The 24,071-nt window shown below is 45.4% G+C and overlaps 1 protein-coding gene across 1 annotated transcript in view; it reads left to right on the top strand.

Moving 5' to 3' along the window:
* The first annotated feature begins 2,486 nt into the window (after positions 1-2,486).
* GNAL (G protein subunit alpha L) overlaps positions 2,487-24,071 on the top strand; it is a 320,628-nt gene continuing 299,043 nt past the window's right edge. Inside the window, exon 1 of the mRNA XM_056521545.1 lies at positions 2,487-3,254. Coding sequence (XP_056377520.1) covers positions 2,798-3,254 — 457 coding nt within the window. The 5' untranslated portion in view covers positions 2,487-2,797. The remainder of the gene's footprint in view (positions 3,255-24,071) is intronic.

Below are 24,071 nucleotides of genomic sequence, written 5' to 3'. Positions count from 1 at the left end.
CTGCTATACTGTATATATTACACCCCATCCCTCTGCTATACTCTCTATATATTACGCCCCATCCCTCTGCTATACTGTATATATTACAAATCCTCCCTCTGCTATACTGTATATATTACACCCCATCTCTCTGCTATACTCTCTCTATATATTACGCCCCATCCCTCTGCTATACTGTATATATTACAAATCATCCCTCTGCTATACTGTATATATTACACCCAATCCCTCTGCTATACTCTCTCTATATATTACACCCCATCCCTCTGCTATACTGTATATATTACAAATCATCCCTCTGCTATACTGTATATATTACAAATCATCCCTCTGCTATACTCTCTATATATTACGCCCCATCCCTCTGCTATACTCTCTCTATATATTACGCCCCATCCCTCTGCTATACTGTATATATTACAAATCCTCCCTCTGCTATACTGTATATATTACACCCCATCCCTCTGCTATACTCTCTCTATATATTACGCCCCATCCCTCTGCTATACTGTATATATTACAAATCATCCCTCTGCTATACTGTATATATTACACCCCATCCCTCTGCTATACTCTCTCTATATATTACACCCCATCCCTCTGCTATACTGTATATATTACAAATCCTCCCTCTGCTATACTGTATATATTACACCCCATCCCTCTGCTATACTCTCTCTATATATTACGCCCCATCCCTCTGCTATACTGTATATATTACAAATCCTCCCTCTGCTATACTGTATATATTACACCCCATCCCTCTGCTATACTCTCTCTATATATTACGCCCCATCCCTCTGCTATACTGTATATATTACAAATCCTCCCTCTGCTATACTGTATATATTACACCCCATCCCTCTGCTATACTCTCTCTATATATTACGCCCCATCCCTCTGCTATACTGTATATATTACAAATCATCCCTCTGCTATACTGTATATATTACACCCAATCCCTCTGCTATACTCTCTCTATATATTACACCCCATCCCTCTGCTATACTGTATATATTACAAATCATCCCTCTGCTATACTGTATATATTACAAATCATCCCTCTGCTATACTCTCTATATATTACGCCCAATCCCTCTGCTATACTCTCTCTATATATTACACCCCATCCCTCTGCTATACTGTATATATCACAAATCATCCCTCTGCTATACTGTATATATTACTGTGGTGTCCCAGTACCGCATTTCACACGGTACTTATTTATCTGTGGGTCCCCATAGCCAGAGTCCCAAGGACTTAGTAGTCTTTATTGGTCAGTTCGCCCTTATTCGCCTCCATTATAGTATATAGATTACTAATTTATCTATAAAATAATGTATATAGTGTTATTTCAGTATGTAAATGGTTAATTGCTTGTTTCTATGGCATTGCAGGGCTTTCGGGTCACGTGATGCGTTCCAAGCCTCACTCTGGATGCGTTCCAGGCCTCGTTCTGGTATCTGTAGCCTCGTTCTGGTTCTACAATGTACATAGAGCCTGTGACGTAAGCAATCCCATCTCACCATGTAAAGTGAGTGGCAGACGTTCGGACCAATAAAAATCGCCATGCCCCCTGCCCATATAAGGGAGCGGCGGCCATCTTATCTCTCTCTTGTTCCTGGGATAGCAAGACCTGTATTACAGTAATCGCAGTGAGTTAGGCCTGAGCCTTGCGGCAACGGCCGAGCTATATAAATTATAGAGTGTGTCATCCCCTAAGCACTCTGCAGCATCACCGGACTCAATATTTCCCCTAAATCCGGACGGATCTGCACATCATTCCCTAAATTCAGAGACTATAGGTCTTATGCAAGGTCCGCAACTTCTACCAGTCGCTAAGCAACCAAAGAACTGTATTAAGAGACTGTTATTACGTATTGGATATTGCAAGCACTGCAGTAAAGTTATTCAAGTTCAAGTTAAATCTGCTTGTGGACCTTCAGTCATTTCATTGCACCTATCGCTTCTGGGGAGGGCGGCGATAGGCCGGAACATAGATTCAGCATACCAGCCCTCACCCTGGCATCACGAGTGACTGGGTTAATATTAACCCCTCATATACCAACATCATACCATCCCTACCATACACCCCCCAAGGGCTACCACATTACAAATCATCTCTCTGCTATACTCTCTCTATATATTCCGCCCCATCCCTCTGCTATACTCTCTATATATTACGCCCCATCCCTCTGCTATACTCTCTCTATATATTCCGCCCCATCACCCTGCTATGCTGTATATATCTTATCTAGCTTGTAGGGTTTACTCTGCACCCATAAGAGATGACATCTATAGACAGGGCGACACTGGTCCCTAAGACGTCACCCACTAGTGAGCAGTGACCGCATATGGTGGAAATGAACGAGTGTGGTAAAAATAAACGCATTCTGTAGTAGAGCGGCGCACGCCCCCTCGTCTACCGCAGCTCTCCCCTGACGTTATGACGCGCACACGCGTGTAATTACGGTAACAGTGGACCGGCGCTGGAGCTGTGTGTCAGGTGACCTCCGGCGGTGGATGTGTGTGCGTGCCGTGTGCTCTACCCGACGGGAGAAGATGCAAGATGGCACGCGGGGAGTGTGACGGGACCGTGGGCTCCGTGTCGCCTGATTACGTCGCTGTGGGAAATCCCGGCTGGAGGATGAAGAGCTAATAAGAGTCGCCGCTCCCGCGCTGTCAGTGTCTGTAGTGTCACATCACTCGCCTCCGATCCGATCACACGGTATCCGCAATCGATCCGCTGCTGCTATTATTGATCGCCGAGGCAGCGCACGTGTAGGTGGCCGGAGCCATGGGGCTGTGTTACAGCCTCCGGCCGCGGCTCTTCGGTGATCCCAGCGGTTCCATCTCTAATGCAGCCACCAACTCGGATACAGAGCAGCCCCCCGAGCTGTCAGCGCCGCTCCGAGCCGGGGACCTGCGGCATGGAGGAGGAGGAGGAGATCCGCAGCTCAGGGATGGGCAGCCCCGCAAAGGGGAACACTGCAAGCCGGCCAGAGGGGACGGTCCGGACGGGCTGCTGCTCCTGCTCCAGAACGGGGGCGACGGCAAGCAGCAGCAGCAGCACAAGCCCATCAAGGTGCAGCAGCCCCAGCAGCAGCAGTATCCCCTGCAGAAGGGATGGGACAAACTGCGCCTGGAGGAGAAGGAGGCAGAGAAGGAGGCCAAGAAAGTCAGCAAGAACATAGACCGGGTCCTGAAGGAGCAGAAGAGGGAGTACAAGCAAACACACCGGCTGCTGCTGCTCGGTAAGACCCGCAAGGGCATCCTCTTCATCTGCCCTTGAGCATTGTTTGAGGGCCTACACTGATGGCTGAGCAGGTCCAGGGTATCTACATCATAGAGGGCCCATACTGATCATATCTGAGCAGGTCCAGGGTATCTACATCACAGAGGGCCCATACTGATCATATCTGAGGAGGTCCAGGGTATCTACATCATAGAGGGGCCATACTGATCATATCTGAGCTTGTCCAGGATATCTACATCATAGAGGGCCCATACTGATCATATCTGAGCAGGTCCAGGGTATCTACATCACAGAGAGCCCATACTGATCATATCTGAGCAGGTCCAGGGTATCTACATCATAGAGGGCCCATACTGATCATATCTGAGCAGGTCCAGGGTATCTACATCATAGAGGGCCCATACTGATCATATCTGAGCTTGTCCAGGTATCTACATCACAGAGGGCCCATACTGATCATATCTGAGGAGGTCCAGGGTATCTACATCATAGAGAGCCCATACTGATCATATCTGAGCAGGTCCAGGGTATCTACATCATAGAGGGCCCATACTGATCATATCTGAGCTTGTCCAGGTATCTACATCATAGAGGGCCCATACTGATCATATCTGAGGAGGTCCAGGGTATCTACATCATAGAGGGCCCATACTGATCATATCTGAGCAGGTCCAGGGTATCTACATCACAGAGGGCCCATACTGATCATATCTGAGCAGGTCCAGGGTATCTACATCACAGAGGGCCCATACTGATCATATCTGAGGAGGTCCAGGGTATCTACATCATAGAGGGCCCATACTGATCATATCTGAGGAGGTCCAGGGTATCTACATCATAGAGGGCCCATACTGATCATATCTGAGCAGGTCCAGGGTATCTACATCATAGAGGGCCCATACTGATCATATCTGAGCAGGTCCAGGTATCTACATCACAGAGGGCCCATACTGATCATATCTGAGCAGGTCCAGGTATCTACATCACAGAGGGCCCATACTGATCATATCTAAGCAGATCCAGGGTATCTACATCATAGAGGGTCCATACTGATCATATCTGAGGAGGTCCAGGGTATCTACATCATAGAGGGCCCATACTGATCATATCTGAGGAGGTCCAGGGTATCTACATCATAGAGGGCCCATACTGATCATATCTGAGGAGGTCCAGGGTATCTACATCATAGAGGGCCCATACTGATCATATCTGAGCAGGTCCAGGTATCTACATCACAGAGGGCCCATACTGATCATATCTGAGCAGGTCCAGGTATCTACATCACAGAGGGGCCATACTGATCATATCTGAGCAGGTCCAGGTATCTACATCATAGAGGGCCCTTACTGATCATATCTGAGGAGGTCCAGGGTATCTACATCATAGAGGGCCCATACTGATCATATCTAAGCAGATCCAGGGTATCTACATCATAGAGGGCCCATACTGATCATATCTGAGCAGGTCCAGGGTATCTACATCATAGAGGGCCCATACTGATCATATCTGAGCAGGTCCAGGTATCTACATCATAGAGGGCCCATACTGATCATATCTGAGCAGGTCCAGGGTATCTACATCACAGAGGGCCCATACTGATCATATCTGAGGAGGTCCAGGGTATCTACATCATAGAGGGCCCATACTGATCATATCTGAGCAGGTCCAGGGTATCTACATCATAGAGGGCCCATACTGATCATATTTGAGCAGGTCCAGGTATCTACATCATAGAGGGCCCATACTGATCATATCTGAGCAGGTCCAGGGTATCTACATCACAGAGGGCCCATACTGATCATATCTGAGCAGGTCCAGGTATCTACATCATAGAGGGCCCATACTGATCATATCTGAGGAGGTCCAGGGTATCTACATCATAGAGGGCCCATACTGATCATATCTGAGGAGGTCCAGGGTATCTACATCATAGAGGGCCCATACTGATCATATCTGAGGAGGTCCAGGGTATCTACATCATAGAAGGCCCATACTGATCATATCTGAGGAGGTCCAGGGTATCTACATCATAGAGGGCCCATACTGATCATGTCTGAGGAGGTTCAGGGTATCTACATCATAGAGGGCCCATACTGATCATATCTGAGCAGGTCCAGGTATCTACATCATAGAGGACCCATACTGATCATATCTGAGGAGGTCCAGGGTATCTACATCATAGAAGGCCCATACTGATCATATCTGAGCAGGTCCAGGGTATCTACATCATAGAGGGCCCATACTGATCATATCTGAGGAGGTCCAAGGTATCTACATCATAGAGGGCCCATACTGATCATATCTGAGCAGGTCCAGGGTATCTACATCATAGAGGGCCCATACTGATCATATCTGAGCAGGTCCACGGTATCTACATCATAGAGGGCCCATACTGATCATATCTGAGGAGGTCCAGGGTATCTACATCATAGAGGGCCCATACTGATCATATCTGAGGAGGTCCAGGGTATCTACATCATAGAAGGCCCATACTGATCATATCTGAGCAGGTCCACGGTATCTACATCATAGAGGGCCCATACTGATCCTATCTGAGGAGGTCCAGGGTATCTACATCATAGAGGGCCCATACTGATCATATCTAAGCAGGTCCAGGGTATCTACATCATAGAGGGCCCATACTGATCATATCTGAGCAGGTCCAGGGTATCTACATCATAGAGGGCCCATACTGATCATATCTGAGCTTGTCCAGGATATCTACATCTTAGAGGGCCCATACTGATCATATCTGAGCAGGTCCAGGGTATCTACATCACAGAGGGCCCATACTGATCATATCTGAGCAGGTCCAGGGTATCTACATCACAGAGGGCCCATACTGATCATATCTGAGGAGGTCCAGGGTATCTACATCATATAGGGCCCATACTGATCATATCTGAGCAGGTCCAGGTATCTACATCATAGAGGGCCCATACTGATCATATCTGAGCTTGTCCAGGATATCTACATCATAGAGGGCCCATACTGATCATATCTGAGCAGGTCCAGAGTATCTACATCATAGAGGGCCCATACTGACCATATCTGAGGAGGTCCAGGGTATCTACATCATAGAGGGCCCATACTGATCATATCTGAGCTTGTCCAGGATATCTACATCATAGAGGGCCCATACTGATCATATCTGAGCTTGTCCAGGATATCTACATCATAGAGGGCCCATACTGATCATATCTGAGGAGGTCAAGGTATCTACATCATAGAGGGCCCATACTGATCATATCTGAGCAGGTCCAGAGTATCTACATCATAGAGGGCCCATACTGACCATATCTGAGGAGGTCCAGGGTATCTACATCATAGAGGGCCCATACTGATCATATCTGAGGAGGTCCAGGGTATCTACATCATAGAGGGCCCATACTGATCCTATCTGAGGAGGTCCAGGGTATCTACATCATAGAGGGCCCATACTGATCATATCTGAGGAGGTCCAGGTATCTACATCATAGAGGGCCCATACTGATCATATCTTAGCAGGTCCAGGTATCTACATCATAGAGGGCCCATACTGATCATATCTGAGGTTGTCCAGGATATCTACATCATAGAGGGCCCATACTGATCATATCTGAGGAGGTCCAGTGTATCTACATCATAGAGGGCCCATACTGATCATATCTGAGCTTGTCCAGGATATCTACATCATAGAGGGCCCATACTGATCATGTCTGAGCAGGTCCAGGTATCTACATCATAGAGGGCCCATACTGATCATATCTGAGGAGGTCCAGGTATCTACATCATCGAGGGCCCATACTGATCATATCTGAGGAGGTCCAGGTATCTACATCATAGAGGGCCCATACTGATCATATCTGAGCAGGTCCAGAGTATCTACATCATAGAGGGCCCATACTGACCATATCTGAGGAGGTCCAGGTATCTACATCATAGAGGGCCCATACTGATCATATCTGAGCAGATCCAGAGTATCTACATCATAGAGGGCCCATACTGATCATATCTGAGCAGGTCCAGGGTATCTACATCATAGAGGGCCCATACTGATCATATCTGAGGAGGTCCAGGGTATCTACATCATAGAAGGCCCATACTGATCATATCTGAGGAGGTCCAGGGTATCTACATCATAGAGGGCCCATACTGATCATGTCTGAGGAGGTCCAGGGTATCTACATCATAGAGGGCCCATACTGATCATATCTGAGCAGGTCCAGGTATCTACATCATAGAGGGCCCATACTGATCATATCTGAGCAGGTCCAGGGTATCTACATCACAGAGGGCCCATACTGATCATATCTGAGGAGGTCCAGGGTATCTACATCATAGAGGGCCCATACTGATCATATCTGAGGAGGTCCAGGGTATCTACATCATAGAGGGCCCATACTGATCATATCTGAGCTTGTCCAGGATATCTACATCATAGAGGGCCCATACTGATCATATCTGAGCAGGTCCAGGTATCTACATCATAGAGGGCCCATACTGATCATATCTGAGGAGGTCCAGGTATCTACATCATCGAGGGCCCATACTGATCATATCTGAGGAGGTCCAGGTATCTACATCATAGAGGGCCCATACTGATCATATCTGAGCAGGTCCAGAGTATCTACATCATAGAGGGCCCATACTGACCATATCTGAGGAGGTCCAGGTATCTACATCATAGAGGGCCCATACTGATCATATCTGAGCAGATCCAGAGTATCTACATCATAGAGGGCCCATACTGATCATATCTGAGCAGGTCCAGGGTATCTACATCATAGAGGGCCCATACTGATCATATCTGAGCAGGTCCAGGGTATCTACATCATAGAGGGCCCATACTGATCATATCTGAGGAGGTCCAGGGTATCTACATCATAGAGGGCCCATACTGATCATATCTGAGCAGGTCCAGGGTATCTACATCATAGAGGGCCCATACTGATCATATCTGAGCAGGTCCAGGTATCTACATCATAGAGGACCCATACTGATCATATCTGAGGAGGTCCAGGGTATCTACATCATAGAGGGCCCATACTGATCATATCTGAGCAGGTCCAGGTATCTACATCATAGAGGGCCCATACTGATCATATCTGAGGAGGTCCAGGTATCTACATCATCGAGGGCCCATACTGATCATATCTGAGGAGGTCCAGGGTATCTACATCATAGAGGGCCCATACTGATCATATCTGAGGAGGTCCAGGGTATCTACATCATAGAGGGCCCATACTGATCATATCTGAGCAGGTCCAGGGTATCTACATCATAGAGGGCCCATACTGATCATATCTGAGGAGGTCCAGGGTATCTACATCATAGAGGGCCCATACTGATCATATCTGAGCAGGTCCAGGGTATCTACATCATAGAGGGGCCATACTGATCATATCTGAGGAGGTCCAGGGTATCTACATCATAGAGGGCCCATACTGATCATATCTGAGGAGGTCCAGGGTATCTACATCATAGAGGGCCCATACTGATCATATCTGAGGAGGTCCAGGGTATCTACATCATAGAGGGCCCATACTGATCATATCTGAGGAGGTCCAGGGTATCTACATCATAGAGGGCCCATACTGATCATATCTGAGCAGGTCCAGGGTATCTACATCATAGAGGGCCCATACTGATCATATCTGAGGAGGTCCAGGGTATGTACATCATAGAGGGCCCATACTGATCATATCTGAGGAGGTCCAGGGTATCTACATCATAGAGGGCCCATACTGATCATATCTGAGCAGGTCCAGGGTATCTACATCATAGAGGGCCCATACTGATCATATCTGAGCAGGTCCACGGTATCTACATCATAGAGGGGCCATACTGATCATATCTGAGCAGGTCCACGGTATCTACATCATAGAGGGCCCATACTGATCATATCTGAGCAGGTCCAGGGTCTCTTCATCATAGCGGGCCCATTTCTGGGCAGGTCCATGGTATCTACATCATAGCGGGCCCATTTCTGGGCAGGTCCATGGTATCTACATCACAGAGGGCCCAAAGTGTTCAAGGTTTAGCAGATCCTGTCTGGGGTATCTACATCATTGACCATTGCTGAGCAGGTCCTGTCCAGATTATCTACGTCATAGAGGGTCCAGACCCGATGACCCTATATAATTTGTCGTATAGTAGTGGCTGGTAATTCATGTGATAGTGGTGCTGGTAATCCACCCAAGCAGCAGTGGAGGGAATGAAGGATTGTAGAGAAGTACACTGAAGGTGGTGGGGGCTATACCGTCACAGTCCTTTCTGCATGGTTTTCTATTATGTTCTGACATGGAAATAGAAGCTGTTGTAACATTTTACTAGACTTTATCACATTGTTGTTCATCTTTGATGTAGCAGAGCTGAGCCATAACAGCACCTTGTGTTATCTGCATTATTCTTTATGTACATACTATAAACCCTCAGCTCAGTGACCTGTTCAGCTCTGCTACCTCTGTATTCATTTCATTGTCTATTCCCTGTGTCTCCCTTCAGGGGAATTGGAAGGTGAGTGTGTAATTGATAAATCTGTAGTAATATGATCTTCTGGGATGTGGCGGTGTGCTGTGCCACTTTGCTTTCACTATTCAGGCGTATAATCAGGCTGAGTAGTCTCTGTGGTCCTGGCAGGCTGCTGCTGAGGCCTGGGCCTGTGACCTATAGTGGCACAATGACAGCGGGCAGGTAGACACTACGGGGACTTTTTCTTTTCTACCTGGTTTGGCACATCCTATTATATTGCACGTCACATCATGAAGCAGTGGGATCCTTTCAGAAATTCTTTGCCCTATGATTTTTTTTGTGGTATTAAAAGGGCGATGATGGAATTTAGCCCCACACTGCAGGGCTGCCTAGAACCATACTGAATATAACGTGGTGTGTGCATGTATTATTTATATTGTGTATGAATTTATGTGCTATAGATTATTTATTTATATAGAGTATGTGTGTATATATATATATATATATATATATATATATTAATATATTAATTATGGATTGGGTGGGTATGAAAATGGGGAAGGGGGTATTTTTTTTTTTTTTTTTTAATCTTTGCACTGGGACCACTAGTGTGTTAAAGGTATACTCCGGTGAGAAATATATATATATATTTTTTTTTTTCCGTATCAACAGGCTCCAGAAAATTAAACAGATTTGTAAATTATTTCTGTTAAAATTTTTTCATTCTACCAGTACTTATCAGCTGCTGAAGATTCATTGTTCTTTTCTGTCTGGCCACAGTGCTCTCTTCTGACACCTCTGTCTCAGAAACTGTCCGGAGCAGGAGAGGTTTGCTATGGAGGTTTGCTCCTACACTGGACAGTTCCTGAGACACAGAAGTGTCAGCAGAGAGCACTGTTGTCAGACAGAAAAGAACAACTCGACTTTAACAGCTGATAAGTGCTGGAAGGATTAATATTTTTTAATAGAAGTAATTTACAAAACTTTCTGGAGCCAGTTGATAAGAAAAAAAATGTTTTTCACCAGAGTACCCCTTTAAAGCATTGCTAAACAGTACATAAGCCAGTAAGTAGGAGTGATAGAATGATATATGGGGAAATTTATCAAAACCTGTTCAGAGGAAAACTGGATCAGTTGCCCCCATCAACCATTCAGATCACTTCTTTTATTTTACCAGAGGCCAATAGCTTTTATGCCTACAAAACAGGTTTTTAGAAAAAAAAAATCCTTAAAATACAATTTTTGGTTTCCTATAAATGTGATGCCATTGGGATCCCTGTGTCATGGGATTAACATTTGTAGTATTGAAGTGGTGAGATATGGAGCTGACGTTTCCTGAAAGCAAGGTTCTGATCATTCTAGCATCATGGCTTCCATTATAATATTACCAGTGTGGGGGTGTCCCTGTACACATGGCTGACAGGTCAGAGTGTTTGGACACACTCCTTTTGACAAGAAGAATGGTTACACCCAGGTAGGGCTGGGTGGTATGACCAAATGTGTGTATCACGGCATTTTTTAAACTTCCACGGTATATAACGGTATTTCCTAGAGGTGCGCGCCCCCCCTATATTAATTATCAGCCCACGTCCCCATCGGGGTAAATGCTAACATATCACCTCCTCATCCTGTTTGTTGCGGGCACTGGCACTCTACTGTACGCTGTATCCCTATGCCCGGGCTGCAAAAGGTAAACAAAATAAACGCACCTACGTCGGACTTACGTTGGGGAAGGGAACGTCGGACAGCCTTCAGCCTATCACCAGCGCAGCGATGTTCCGCCTCGGCTGGTGATAGGCTGAGCCCACTGTCATGTAAGAAACCGGCCAGAGCTCCTTACATGACAGTGGGCTCAGCCTATCAGCGGCCAAGGCGGAACATCGCTGCGGCCGGTGATAGGCTGACGGCTGTCCGACGTTCCCGTCCCCAGGAAACAAATGAGGCCAGTACCGGACCAAAGGGAGGTGAGTTAAAGTTTATAGGGATCGACCGATTATCGGTATGGCCGATATTATCAGCCGATAATCACGATTTTGGGCATTATCGGTATCAGCAATTACCTTGCCGATAATGCCCCGCCCCCACCGCACCGCGACCGCCACCCCCCGACCCACCGCACCGCGTCGCACCCCCCACCTTGATGCTGGGCGGTATACCGGTATGGATTTTTGCCCATACCGCTATACTGGTCGGGCCCCTCCCCCACCCTCCGAGTCAATAAAAAACCCCCGTAATGGGGGTGGTCCGGGCCATCCATCTATCCTTCCTTCCTGTAGTGTCCGGGGGGCGTTCCGGGTGGAGGGTGAACCAGTCCGGGCTGTCCTTCTTCTCTGGCGGTCATCTTCTCCACTCCGGGCAGGCTCCGCCTAGTACGCTGCATAGACGCCGCTACGCCGTGACGTCAGGTGCGCCGCTGCACACGGGCGTCACTGCGCAGCGGCGTCTATGCAGCGTACTAGGCCGGAGCCTGCCCGGAGTGGAGAAGATGACCGCCGGAGAAGAAGGACAGCCCGGACTGGTTCACCCTCCACCCGGAACGCCCCCCGGACACTACAGGAAGGGAGGATGGATGGATGGCCCGGACCACCCTGACAGGTAGGGGGAGAGAAGCGTGGGGTGGCGGCGGCGGCGGCGGCCTATGGCACCGCAAAAGCCACTGCAGATCATTGATTTAAAGCGCCCGCTTTAAATCAGTGATCTGCAGTGGTGTCGCAGGGGGTTAAATAGCCGATAACTTATACCGTAATATCGGTATAAGTTATCGGCTATTGGCCCTAACCTGCACCGATTATCTGTATCGGCCCTAAAAAACCGATATCGGTCGATCCCTAAAAGTTTATTTTGTTTTTTTCAGCCCGGGCATAGGGATACCGCACAGTATAGAGCAGCGGTCTCCAACCTGTGTACCTCCAGATGTTGCAAAACTACCACTCCCAGCATGCCCGGACAGCCAACGGCATGCTGGGATTTGTAGTTTTGCAACATGGAACAACATGGAACAACTGGATGTCCGCAGGTTGGAGACCACTGGTATAGAGTGTCAGCGCCGGCGGTCGCAACACACAGGACGAGGAGGGCAGCGCATGCGGGTGACATGTGAGTAGTACCCTGATGGGGACAGCACTGGGCTGATAATTAATTGGGGGGGGCGCAGGTCACATAGGATTAGTTCTCCGATGTGGGGACAGCGCAGCACTGGGCTGATTCATTCATTCCAAAGGGGGAGGGGCCAAACTGTATTGCGGTATGGGTTAAAATTCATATCGTGCAGCACAAAAATTTCGGAATTCGGTATGAACCGGTATACCGCCCAGCCTACACCCAGGTGTCAGTTTATTAATACATTTCGAAGAGGGATTACAGAGGAACAGCATAATGCAGACTTCTAGGTATAGATGCACCAATTCTTTTCTCTTATGGAGTGTAGAAGTGTTTACTAACTCTCTTTAACTGCAATTACACTCATGATGGTGTGAGTTATGCAGCAGAACTTAAAGGGGTACTACGGAGAAAAAGTTTTAAAATCAACTTGTTCCAGTAAATTTTACAGACTTGCAAATGTTAAAATATCAAGCCTTCAAGTACTTATAAGCTGCTGTATACCCTGGAAGTCTTTCCAGTTATACTCAGTGCTCTCTGCTGCCATCTTTGTCCATGTAGGGAACTGTCTGGTGCAGGAGAGTTTTGCCATGGAGATTTGCTCCTGCTCTGGACGGTTCCCTACAAGGACAGGGGTGGCCACAGGGAGTTCTATATTTGACTAGAAAGACTACATACAGCAGCTGTTAAGTACTGGAAGGCTTGAGATTTTTAAATAGACATAATTTGCAAAGCAATATAACATCCTGGCACCAGTTTATATGAAAACAATGTTTTTTGTTGGAGCACCCCTTTAATGGATATCACTGACTTATAATCCACCTGCCAGATTTTCATCTGGATTCCATTTCATACTACTGGTCAATGTCAAAATGGACCCTAATGGTAGTGTGAAGCAAGCTGTAACATAATACAGTGATCCCTCAACATACGATGGTAATTAGTTCCAAATGAACCATCGTTGCTTGAATTTATCGTATGTTGAGGGATATGTGCAATAATAATATAGAAAGTTATACTAACGTGTCCTCGCTCTGGACTGTCACCGCTGCCCTGGATCATCGCTCTCCATCAGCGTCAACATGTCGCCGCGCACGCCGCACCTATTGGATAATGGGACGGCGTGCGCGGCGACATGATGACGACGGAGAGTGACTGTTATGTCACAGAGCATGAAGAGGACGGTCCGGATCGGAGGGGACAGATGAGTGACACTCACAGGGGCACATTAAACTGCTATCCGGTGACAGCTGAAGCAGTAAGCGCTGCCGGATAGCCGTTTATGCGAACCTGTGAGTGTCACTCATCGTAAGTCGGGGGGGTCACTGTAGAACCATCCTGTTGCTTTGAGCTGTTATTTAACAAATGTTTTGTAAAAATTGATTCTGTTCTACGTTACATATTCTTCTGACATTTGAAGAAGGTGATGACAGACGGGTCCTGGAGATGTGACCGTCACTAGCTATGACTGCACAGACGTGCTTCCCCTATGGACTACAATGCGGTTCCGTGCAGTATTCTGCCAGAATAATGAACCTGTTTTTATTGTTTTGGAGGAGTCTGGAATTTGCTGTAGTCTGCAAAGTGCAGCAGAATCCCATTGAAGACTATGGTAGGCTGCTGCATCGGAATCTCTGCCCGGAATTTTTAAGGAGGGGTGAACCAGGTTTAAAGGGCATGATCTCAGCCTTCTGATAGCACCCCCCTGAATTAAATTTTAAAAAATCTTTCCACACTGAAATTTCTGCGGTTGCAGTGCAGAGTTAAAATTTGCACCATGTTCATTAATGTTGAGGAACTGCTGAGGATTGATGTTCCCCGTTGATTCAGTTGAAATCTGCAAAAATCTGCGAGTAAAGATTTTGAACAATATTGAATAAAAAAAAAATGCTTGTCCAAGGGACTAAAATGGAACACAGTCTACTTGTCCAGGTACACAAAATAATTTCAACCAAAATAGTTCATAAATAAGGTCTTTGTTCGATTTTGCGCGTTAGTTTTTTCTTCCTCGCCCTATAATAGCCATAACTCTTATTTTTCCATATGCAGACCCATATGAGGGCTTGTTTTTTGCTGGACCAATTGTACTTTGTAATGACACATTTCATTTTTCCATAACTTATGCTCCGAAACAAACAAAAAATATTTGTGGAGTAAAATTTCAAACAAAAACATTTTTTGGTATTTTTCTTAAGGCCATTCACCTTGTGGGCAAACTTGCATGTTATTTTGATACATTAGATCACACCGATTACACCAATACCAAATTTGTTTACTTTCCGTCATGTTTTACAAATTTTCTTTTTACATTTTCTGACCCATATAACATAAAAAATTTTCCATATACTGGGCTGTATGAGGGCTCATTTTTTTTTTGCGCCGTAATCTGCTGTTTGTATTGGTACCATTTGGTGTAGAGCTGACTTTTTGAATGCTTTTTTACTTCATTTTTTCTGGGATATGAGGTCATAAAAAAATGCAATTCTGTGGTTTGGTATTTTTTAACGTTAACGCAATTGACTGTACGGGATATTTGTTCTATTTTAATAGTTGGGACAATTTATGCACGTCAATACCAAATTCGTTTATTTTATTATTATATTATGTTTACATATTTTTTTACAGGGAAAATGGGAAAAGGGGGGGGGGGTGATTTAAACTTTTTAATGTGGAAGGGGTTAATGTGTGTTTTTTTTTATTTGTCTTACTTTTTATTAAAACTTTTTTTTTTATAACTTTATTAGTCCCTAAGGGGACTTGTAGAAAGAATCATTAGACTCCTCATACAGATCACTGCAGTTCGATAGAACTTCATTGATCTGTGCTCATTTGGTTCAATCAAATACAGATTCACAGCAGCCATTAAGAAAGAGGTAAGCCCTCTGGCTACCTCCATAGTGGATCGTGTGCGCCCCTCCTGCAGTTGCACAGATTTAAAAATTAAACTTCAATAAATATTATAAAATGAGAAAGTTACAGCGACAATGCTCCATTGTTGTCATAAAAAGACTATGTTGTCCACCTATTCTGTGCTTACACTATTTCCATTTTATTTTTGTCTTATTACAGACATGTTTATCCCAGATGTTTGAATTCACTTAGGCCATTATCAATTGTTATTACAAGCGCCTATCTGTATTGCATCCGCAAGTCTTGACGTGACCACAGATCCAATGCCCCGAACTAACAGAAGTAACTCCGGCCGTACTGTAGATTTACCAACCGTATCTGATGGTTCCTTTTGGCTTGTCTGCTGCAATACTGTAAAACCACATAAATTTTGCAACCAATCTCTTTCTGAAATACACTAACATAATGTCACATGGTCACTGACGCAAGCACATTACATTAGGTTAGTAATGCAATCACACTAGATTAATTCATGAAACATAGGCTACAAATAACGGATATATAAATTGGTAACATATTAAATAGTTCCCTGTACGCCTGAATCTATTTAATTGTGTAAAAGGGGTAAAAATGAAAACCTCAAAATGGATAAGTATGTAAGCATCATGTCTAGGTGCAGGTTTATACCTAGATTGGAAATAGTAGAAAAGAGTAAATCCAGCTCCCGTTGGAGGAAAAATGTAATAAAACGTAACATTTACTAGGTCATGTTAAAAACTAGTGGCCACAAAAGTGGTGAGTGACAAGTCACTTAAAAACAAGGGGAACGGCGACGTGTTTCGAGCTTATGCTCATAATCATGGCGTAAGCTCGAAACGTGTCGCCGTTCCCCTTGTTTTTAAGTGACTTGTCACTCACCACTTGTGTGGCCACTAGTTTTTAACATGACCTAGTAAATGTTAAGTTTTATTAAATTTTTCCTCCAACGGGAGCTGGATTTACTCTTTTCTACTATTTCCTGTTACCACGAGGAGAAGCGACTCCTTGTTCCGTGCTTCCGGATCCCAGGATGTGGCGTCCTTCCCCGGTGAGAAGATTGTGGTGAGCTGATCTAACCTATCTGCTATTTATACCTAGATTGTTTTACATCTCGGCAATATGCCAATGTATCGAAATTGAGGTACACCCCATATTCTGCTTCAAGCATACATTTCAGGAGACTACAAAACCTGTGTTGCAGTTATGTAACTGGTGATGCGGTAACATTTGTGACCAGAGACTCATACACTGTCTAATACAGTCATATAGTGGCAGGTAACCCATTTCTTATGTCCACATTTAAAATTTCCTGTGGGAACCATGTTTTCAACCCAACCTTGCCACTTCTGGTCACACTCATGGTAGGGGACAGGGTTGTCCCCATAGAGGGGCCTGTTTGTGTCATCTGGATACGATTTGTCACAATTGTATCCAAAATAGAGAGTTGCTGTAAAATGCTAGGTAGTTTGGATCATATATGTAATCTGACCAATTTGTCGGTTACCATTGTAAAAACAAGTTTATCTTGATGTTACTTGCTTTGTATTTGCCACCATTTTCCATAGTAAGGGTGCGTTCACGCAGTGTGTGAATGGGTCTTCCGCGAGAACCCATTCACACTGAGCAAATTCAGCGCCGCTAAAATTGCTCTGCACAGAGAATGAACATGTTCATTCTTTGTGCGGACTTCCGGGAGCACTGCAGAGCCTTCATAGCGGCTGCCAGGCTGAATCTACGCTCACTGAATTCCACGAGCGGAGAATCAGCATGCATTCCTCAGTGTGAACGCACCCTTAGGCTGTTCCTGTAGAGGAACTAAGCCATTTAAAGGGGTTATCCAGGAAAAAACTTTTTATTATATATCAACTGGCTCAAGAAACAGATTTGTAAATTACTTCTATTAAAAAATCTTAATCCTTTCAGTACTTATGAGCTTCTGAAGTTAAGGTAGTTCTTTTCTGTCTAAGTGCTCTCTGATGACTCCTGTCTCGGGAACCGCCCAGTTTAGAAGCAAATCCCCATAGCAAACCTCTTCTAAACTGGGCGGTTCCCGAGACAGGTGTCATCAGAGAGCACTTAGACAGAAAAGAACAACCTTAACTTCAGAAGCTCATAAGTACTGAAAGGATTAAGATTTTTTAATAGAAGTAATTTACAAATCTGTTTAACTTTCTGGATCCAGTTGATATATAATAAAAAGTTTTTTTCCTGGATAACCCCTTTGAAAGGCTCCATCAAGCCCTATACCCTCTCTCCAGCAATTGTACACGCAGCTTGAGAGGTTCAAATGGTTATTGTTGTGAAGAGGGATTGTTGCTCTCAATAGATCGTGTAGATATTTGTGAGAGACAGGGTACACACAGCCCCCAATGATGTCCCTTTATCCTGCAGGTTGTTCTCTGCTAGGTTATGCTGTGAAGTTAGGGCGAAGTATATTAGTGACCTGAAGCAGATTCTATCGTCTTTAATTGAATGAGAATCTGGCTTATAGTTTGAGGTGGGATATCAGATTTGGCCAAACTATGTTAAGCATAAATAGTGGTCCCTCAAGTCACAATATTAATTGGTTCTGGGATGACCATTGTATGTTGAAACCATTGTATGTTCAGACCAGAACTCTATGGAAACCTGGTAATTGGCTCTAAAGCCACCAAAATGTCATCCAAAAATAGGGGGGAAAAAAAGTGAGGATTAAAGAAAAATAAGCAGATAACTAATATAGATAAAGCAAGTCCTTACATATAAAAGTAAGAAAGATCTGCTGGGAGCTGTAATCACTGTCTATTTCAGTGTTTCCCAACCAGGGTGCCTCCAGCTGTTGCAAAACTACAACTCCCAGCATGCCCGGACATGCCCGGTGTCCAAAGGAGCAGCTAACTCTGGCACAGATATGGAGTAGTACAGAACATGTAGTTCCTCCCTGTACTGTAGGGGGCGCTACCAGACAGTCAGTGCATGCACTTCAGTAATAGAGGTGATTTACCAGTGAATGCCCATTCTGATTGGTCAGTTCCTCCAGTTGGGACACGTTTCACAGATCTGGACTGTCTGTACATTGTATGTGGAGTCTGGTTTTCAAGTTACAATGGTCCAGAAAAGACCATTGTATGTTGAAACTATTGTATGTTGAGGCCATTGTAAGTTGAGGGATCGCTGTATGTTTATTTGCCCTTGAACATAATGACCCGGACTATGTACAACCCAGCATTTCATCACATATTTCAGAGTTATATAATGAGAGGAGTTTAGTGCTGAGAGAATGGAGGCAGCCCAGAAGTGGTAGGAGATTTTGTGGACGGATGGTATGAGAACCCCAACCGCCTTCTCACATGCCCCCTACCGATCCTGTTCTGGCAGCGCCCAGTTCCCACTGCTCTTTACTTCTTCCTGATCCTGTGACATATATATTTTTTTCTGCAGGAAATGCCCACAAAGCCAAGTTATTGGATAACTGAGCATTTCCTGCAGGAACAAAATGTCACAGTAACCAGGAAGAAGTGGAGAGCAGCTTGGAATGGTCTTATCTGAATGTCCGTGGCGGGGGTTTTAACCCCTTAAGGACGCAGCCCTTTTTCACCTTAAAGGAAAACTCTGATGCTCCCAATTAGAAATAAAGTAATCCCTAAATGTAGCCTAGGCTTGTACCTGTTGATAGAGCCCACTATCGCGCTAATCAGTCCAGCAGTTCCTCCGCTATGCCCGTCCGAAGCTCCTGTCACTTCCGGGTTCAGTGCATAGGGATTGTAGTGTAAAAGACTATATCTCCCACAATGCCCTAGCATAATGTCCGGTCCGCTCCTGCCCTCCCCCTGCTTTTCCCCAGCTCGGCCCACTCCCCAAATTATAATAAATGCCCCCCATTGGCCTCCCATCTCCATATCCCCACCCGTCCAAAATATGTCCTTCCTCACATGTGCTGAATATGAGCTTTACAATACACAGAATACATGCACACATTAGCAGTAATACAATCTAAGTCCGCCTGCTATGTGCCGTGTTTCCAGCGCCGCCGCTACTGTATGGAGATAGGTAACTAAACTGTGCAATTCATTTTGTGAATTGGCGTAGTAGCTACGCTAATGTAGATAGGGGCTTTCCTATTGGCCCAGGCAGAACACATGGCGGCTTTGTGACAAGGATGAAAGATGGGCGTTTGCAGAGCTGACCAATTACAGCTTTGCAAACACTGAATACATGAATATTTATGAAGGGGAGCGTAGCCGACTCTGGGCCGGGAGGCAGGGAAAAGCCGCAAAGATTCATGGGACTGATGAGTCATCGGGCTAAACATGGCGGACACGCGCTGCAGAAAGAAGGCCGAGCGGCATCGAACCCGGGAGAACTACTCAGCTTCCGGTCGGCGGAAAAATGCAGAAAAGTCCATGATCACTTCAGAATTGTAAATGCAAGTACATGGGTAAGTTATATAACTTTACTAACTGGTTACTTGGCACAGGGAATGCTTTGCATTGGAGTACTCCTTTAAGGACTGAGCCCTTTTTCGCAGTTCTGACCACCGTCGCTTTACGAATTAATAACTCAAAAGCTTTTACCGAATATTCTGATTCTGAGATTGTTTTTTTTTTTTGTGTGACATATTCTACTTTATTTTGGTGGTAAATTTTCGGCGTTACTTGCATCCTTTTGTTTGGTGAAAAATCCCCAAATTTCATGAAAATTTTGAACATTTTGCATTTTTCTAACTTTGAAGCTCTCTACTTGTAAGGAAAATGGATATTCCAAATAAATGTTATTTTTCTTCACAAATACAATATGTTCACTTTATGTTGGCATCATAAAATGGACATATTTTTGCTTTTTGAAAAAATTTGAGGGCTTCAAAGTAGAGCCGCAATTTTCAAAAATTTCATGAAAATTGCAAAATCTGAAGGGACAGATGTTGCAGAACTACAACTCCCAGCATGCCTGGGCAGTCTAGGTATGCTGAGAGTTGTAGTTTGGCAACATCTGGAGGGCTACCACTTTGGGCACCACTGTGACCCTCCAGATGTTGCAAAACTACAACTCCCAGCATGCCCAGACAGCCTTTGGCTGTCTGGGCATGCTGGGAGTTGCAGTTTGGCCTTTCTAGTGGTTGCCACAGTTAATATCACTTTACTTTCATTCCCCCCACCGTATTTTCCCTACCTGAGCCAGGATCCAGCAGTCTCCAGCGACGATCAGGGGGCCCCAGGCATCTTCTCCTCCAGATACCGGCCTCCATCTTCTACTCACGTTCCCCTCGACATTCAGGGGTGGGCAGAACCCCTGTCCTGCCCTGCCCTGCCATTGGTCAGAATCAGTTCTGACCAATGGCAGGGGATAGGAGGAGATCGCAGCACTGCGACCTCGCTCCTATCCCTCAGGATGATCAGGGCTGTCCCTGACAGCTCCGATCATCCCTATTTTCCGGGTGATCGGGTCCCCAGAGACCCGATGGGCCCGGAATAGCAGTAAATCGCATGTCTGAATTGACATGCGATTTTCTGCGATAGCCGACATGGGGGGGGGTCTCAGGACCCCCCTTGGCGATGTGCCGGGATGCCTGCTGAATGATTTCAGCAGGCATTCTGGTCTGGTCCCCAACCGGCTAGCAGAGAGGACTGGAATTCCCATGGGCGTATGCATACGCCCCATGTCCTTAAAGGGGTAGTCCAGTGGTGAAAAACTTATCTCCTATCCTAAGGATAGGGGATAAGTTTGAGATCGCGGGGGGTCCGACTGCTGGGGCCCCCTGCGATCTCCTGTACGGGGCCCCGGCTCTCCGGCCAGATAGCGGGTGTTGACCCCCGCACGAAGCGGCGGCCGACACGCCCCCTCAATACATCTCTATGGCAGAGCCGAAGATTGCCGAAGGCAGCGCTTCGGCTCTGCCATAGAGTGGTATTGAGGGGGCGTGTCGGCCCAGCTTCGTGCGGAGGTCGACACGCCCCCTTCCCGCGGGCTGTCGGGGTTCCATACAGGAGATCGCAGGGGGCCCCACCGGTCGGACCCCCCGCGATCTCAAACTTATCCCCTATCCTTAGGATAGGGGATAAGTTGTTCACCACTGGGTCACCACTGGACTACTCCTTTAAGGAGTTGGGATGCAGGGCGTATGCATATGCCCGGCGTCCTTAAAAGGTGGAGGGTAGGCAGGAGAGTAGGCCATATAATGCTTTTTGTCTGCACACTCTGGCAAAAGTGGTTTTGTTTTTTAACTAGTTCTACAGTGGTACTATAATTGTTTTCTTTCTTGAGGTTAATTTTGTAAAAAATTTAATGTATTTTTTTCTTCTCATTCTACAGTCGTGTTTTAACTGGCTCCCTGGTAGCGTTATTGTCTTTGATATATAAAAAGTATTATATGGGATAATTTCAGGCTGCATCTCAAAACTTGATAGCCTGTCTTAATAGTGTAATCCTCCCATACTATTAATTATATTTATCGCCCTCCTCGGCACCCTCTCCAGTTCTGCCATGTCCTTCTTATATACAGTTGCCCAAACTTGGACATCATACTTCATATGTGGTCTGATATAGAGGCAAAACGATGTCCTTGTTACAAGCCTCTATGCCTCTCTCACGTCCCATGACTTTGTTAGCCTTGGCAGCAGCTGTCTGGCACTAATAACTAAAGTTGAGCTTATTGTCCTCCAGTCCTTGTTGGCAGCTATACAGTGTATCTGTGGGAAGAGTCGGGCAGCTTTCAGAATTATGTGCATCTAGCCAGAATGTAGGTGCTCAGATCCATGAAAAGGGACATTCAATAAATATATATGAACACCTGAATAGGAGAGCACTCACCGCTGATGGCATATCGGGTGGACTTGCGGTAAGGCATTCAGTGGTCTCCAGTATAGTTGTTCTTCATATGTATGTATAATTTAATGAATATGCTAACATTTAATGTGGCACAGTTTTAAGGGAAATGGTGCCAAAATTCTGTTGCATTAGACATGTAAATGTGGGCCTGTTTGTGTGCGTAGCCTTTAAAGAGTACCTGTCATAAAATAAAGTTTTAATATGTTGCACATTAAGCCTTTCCTAACAATTTCCTAAATACATTTTATTTAAAAAAAATGTAGATTTATATGTGTAATTTCATTTTGTAAAACCCACCACTAGGGGTGTCTCTACATAAACCGCCCGCTAGATTTCGGGACTGGCCTGGCATGAGTCCGAAATCTCAGACTGCAGCAGGTGTAGTGAAGTAAATGGTCATTCAGCACACTCGACGTGATTGGCTGAGCCACGCAGACCCTCTCCCTGCTATTGGTTGTTGGGGAGGGTGTGCTGCTGCTCAGCTGTTTAAGAAGACTGGCTCGCTCTCGCCCCATGGCTGCCTTGCTCTCACAGCCCCAGCTCTGCTGCTACTCTAACCCCTTCAACCCTGATCGCCAAGGTCGCTCACTGCGGCTACTGACTGCGCTGTGACCGGAGAGCAGGGGTCACAGCTGCAGGGATTGTTTGCAGACAGCGGGGTTGGCAGCCGCGGTGAGGCTGGAGACAGGTGAGAGAGCGGTCTCTCCTTCTCCCGGCCGCTGCTCCTCCTTGTTGAAGCCTGAAGTGAGGGCAGAAGCGGTCTCCCCTAGCAGGCTTCAGTGACGTGGCGCCTGATGGGGCACACCCACATGAGCAAGAAGACTGGTTAGAAACAGAGCTTTTTAAAGCTCTTAGCATTTTTTTAAGGGCAGGGGGGTTGTTAGGTGTAGTTAGGGGACATAGTGTGAGTTAGTTTAGTATAGTTAATTTGGTGATGGGTACTCTTTAAAGAAATAATGTTTCTTGTGCATTCTCCTTCATGTTTTGTGGCTTTGTATTTGTGCCACTTAAATAATGTAACACACTTATACATTTATTAACCATTATTCGTACAAAACGGACCTAGTCAGCCATACTGGGTGGATTCAGTCACATTAGTCCATGCCCCAGTTGACCTGACAGTCTGCAACTTATTTACACTAGCTGATTTTTCCTCCCAAGTAGCTTTGAAGTGCAGAGCGAAACAGAGCCGTTCACAGAGCCAAATTTTTTAAAGAGCTATATTTGTATATGCAGATCATCCAGATCATGTTCTGTGTATTACAGTATTACATTAGGGCGTCTGGATATCCTAAAGTGCTCATGTTATCTGTATATTACTCCTACTGCTTTAGAAGTATTGAGAACCGAAGCCAAGGAGGTTTGTTTCTAACCATTAAAACTATTTTTAATAAATAACAAGTCTTATAATAAAATTAGAAAATAAAAAAGATTAATGTGAAACTTTTTCTATTTTTCATTGTTTCCAACTTTTACATAAGCAATTCAACAGGAAATATTGTATTTATTTTCTAATTCCATGAGTATGGACAGATGTATGTGCTTATTTGTGCTTTAGGGTACGTTCACA

This window comes from Hyla sarda, chromosome 5, assembly GCF_029499605.1.
Source record: "Hyla sarda isolate aHylSar1 chromosome 5, aHylSar1.hap1, whole genome shotgun sequence".
NCBI classification, from domain to species: Eukaryota; Metazoa; Chordata; class Amphibia; order Anura; family Hylidae; genus Hyla; species Hyla sarda.
Note: the sequence above shows the minus strand (reverse complement) of the source record. Positions and strands in the feature narration are given on the sequence as shown.